This window comes from Cynara cardunculus (genome assembly GCF_001531365.2).
Source record: "Cynara cardunculus var. scolymus isolate 2C chromosome LG 2, CcrdV1, whole genome shotgun sequence".
Taxonomy (NCBI): domain Eukaryota; kingdom Viridiplantae; phylum Streptophyta; class Magnoliopsida; order Asterales; family Asteraceae; genus Cynara; species Cynara cardunculus.
This window is the reverse complement of record NC_037529.1, coordinates 4772250-4775299: the sequence shown is the minus strand read 5'-3', so window position 1 is coordinate 4775299 and position 3050 is coordinate 4772250. Positions and strand designations below refer to the sequence as shown.

The 3050-nt window shown below is 36.3% G+C and overlaps 1 protein-coding gene across 1 annotated transcript in view; it reads left to right on the top strand.

The window, feature by feature from the left end:
• Positions 1 to 3050, top strand: part of LOC112504622 (alpha carbonic anhydrase 4-like) — an 8276-nt gene continuing 5226 nt past the window's right edge. The window contains exons 1-4 of the mRNA XM_025108572.1: positions 1 to 91; positions 1968 to 2179; positions 2527 to 2633; positions 2930 to 3032. Of these exons, the coding sequence (XP_024964340.1) occupies positions 1 to 91; positions 1968 to 2179; positions 2527 to 2633; positions 2930 to 3032 (513 nt within the window). The remainder of the gene's footprint in view (positions 92 to 1967; positions 2180 to 2526; positions 2634 to 2929; positions 3033 to 3050) is intronic.

Below are 3050 nucleotides of genomic sequence, written 5' to 3'. Positions count from 1 at the left end.
ATGGCAAACCCTGATCGATTATCTCTCATCTTCGTTTCTCTGCTCGGTTCATTGCTTTCGTTTATCGTGATATGCAATGCTCAAGGAACTAGTAAGATTTCTATTTTCTCTTGGTGTTAGAAAACATATTTGTTAACTACCATTTTGACAATATCTAACGTTAATAACAAATGTGCGTAGTTAGCGCTAATGGTATTATTTGCTAAGGTCCTCGCAATTTTAGCCGGAACCCATGTTGAATGAGTTGGAGGTCTAGGATTCAACATTCGACTTTCGGCACCACTCGTGTGTTCTTCTGAACACGTGATTTACTTCTTTCAAGATGATCGTGAGATCAGGACGTTGTGTCATTTTGCATAATATTATTTCCTAAGCCATTAGAAATTTGGGAAATTTGACGGTGTATGTTTGTTTAGAGAGAAGACAACTAGAAAGAAATGACGAAAATACATGAACCCCTGATGACGTTGTGCTTCTCCTCTTCTTCTAGAGCTTTCATCGAGAGTCTCCCTTGCTTGGACCGTTCAACCGTGGCGTTGCCACTGCCTCCGATATTTCTAAACCCCTAAGAAGTTACACCTAAAAGGGTAAAACTTTGTACTAATGCGTTCTTTGTGCTTCATCACAAAGTGTAATATTCGAATTCAAAACCTATAATATCCGAAACAATGTGTTTTAGATTTTACCATCTTAACTACAACAGAACTCAACACAAGCTATGCATTCTTGCGTAGGTAAATCTGTTGCGTTCGGTACGCAGACAAGACATGATTGGATGGGACGGCTGGAAGGGCGAGAGTGAGGTAGGCGGATGTAAGAATTTTGGAAGATTTTAGGATTTAATTTGTCATGGGTAYTTTAGTAATTTACCAATYTTSTCTTRTCTCCTGGAATTTTGTTGGGCTAGGCTAATTGCACTCATCTACATTGYTAAATGCACCYGTACCTAATGGTTTCCTCCTTACACTCATCAACATCAAAATTCACTTTTTACATTATCAATGCACGAATCGGCCTGATTTTGACATTAAAGGGGTGCAAATAACAATTCTCATTATGTAATTGATTTAAACATTTGATGAATTTGATGGGTTTTCAATTCCAAATGCATTAGTCAATAACAATGTCCAAAAAATTGCATGTTTATCCCATTCAGTCTCCGTCTTCTCCCAATTATTATCGCACCAAACGTGAGACAACAAGTGTTTTCGTTCAACACACACAAACTTAAACGAGATAATGATTTAGATACAAACACACTAAATATAAATATGTAATTCAAATGATCACGAAATCGAATGTTCAGAACTTGATCAGTGTCGTTTCATTCGTTTTGGAGGCCGTGTTGGCTGTTGCACCTATAATAACCTTATAGATCGACCCAACTATTAATAAATAAATAAATTAAATTATAAAAATGTATACAAATATTATGTTACATACAAATTTAAACAACAAAAATGTTGTGAAATGAAAAAAAGTAACATATGAAATCTCATTCGGGATGTGAACAACCATATGATTGGTTTTGTTGCTATCGGGAAAAAATGAAGAGCCAAGGAGAGAATAGTGGTCGATGAAGACRGTTGAAAAGATAACTAAGGAATTCCTTGTTTTGTCAGCTAACAATTTAACTGCCTTTTGTCAATCTCATTGGGATACAATCTAGAAGACTACTGGTAATAAAAGTACATCACTGAATCTGGGTCCCCAAATTAGTGGGGCCCTGTCTAGTGTCTCATAATGGAACGCCCCAAAGAACAGTGATCTCGTACTTGTGATAAAAGTCTGTAGTCAATGTCTCAAGAACAAAGTTGCTAAAATAAGTATAATTTGCGGAAATCATAAAAATATAAAACATAGAAAATATGTGAAATTACGTTATTTGAGTATTTTGCTTTCTTGATGTACATTTTTTATTGAAAAGTTTGTCGTACATCTCAAATCCCCGATTATTTATTTAACAGCTGAGCACGAAGCCTTCAGCTATATAGAAGATAGTTCAAATGGACCGGGGAAATGGGGAACTCTTAGGCCCGAGTGGAAAGCTTGCTCAAGCGGAGTAGCGCAATCGCCTATTGACATCAATGTCAAACAAGCACAAGTTCGACCAGATGACTTGAAAGCGACTTACAAGCACGCACCTGCTAAACTTGTCAATAGAGACCATGCTGTCGCTGTAAGCTCACTACTACTTTAAGTACTCTCGAGACATCCATTACAACAAAATTGTGTTTGTAAGACATAAAAATGTCTAAGTGTCTTAATAGACTGTTTCTATGACACGTGTTTTTACATGTCATTTTTTCAAATAATATCAAATAAAAGAACTAATAAGATGYGTTATTTCAAAARTGTYTTATAAACTTATTGCAACGCTTTTAYGTATAACGCACAACTGTTTGGTCCCATTAACTTAGGTCGTATAAAGCAGTCTATTGGACACTTAAACAGTTTTAGCATCCTATAAACCTAATCTTGTCGTATTTATCTTTACACACCCTTTAMGTTTTTGTATTTTGTTAGGTGGAATGGGAAGGAGATGCCGGAGGAATAGAAATAAATGGTGTATCGTACAAGCTGATTCAATGTCATTGGCATACTCCTTCTGAGCATACTCTTGATGGGGTYAGGTTTGTGTTTTCTAACAAGTATCATCACATTCTCTTCGTTTTCTCGGGGATAGTGGTAAAAACGTGCATATATCATATCCTCTATGGATCMTATTGTTTATTGCGGCTTAATGAGMTGTATAGGTTGTAGGGCTTACGASAGACCTATTCGGTTGTGGCTTAATGCTTCAACTGAGTGCTTATTTGGTCAGTTAGAAATCTAGAACGAAATAGTGTGGGATTTATTGAATTTTGTTTGGTATGGCTTGTTATTCAAAAGTCGTAAAAATTGGTTTATGATACATGTGTTTTTRTAGGTTTGATGCCGAGCTACATTTGGTTCATAATAGTGGTGCAAACCGAAAGGCTGTTATTGCTTGCTTTCACAGCATTGGAGGAAACGACCCCTTTATTGGAAATGTACGTTCCATTGTTTCA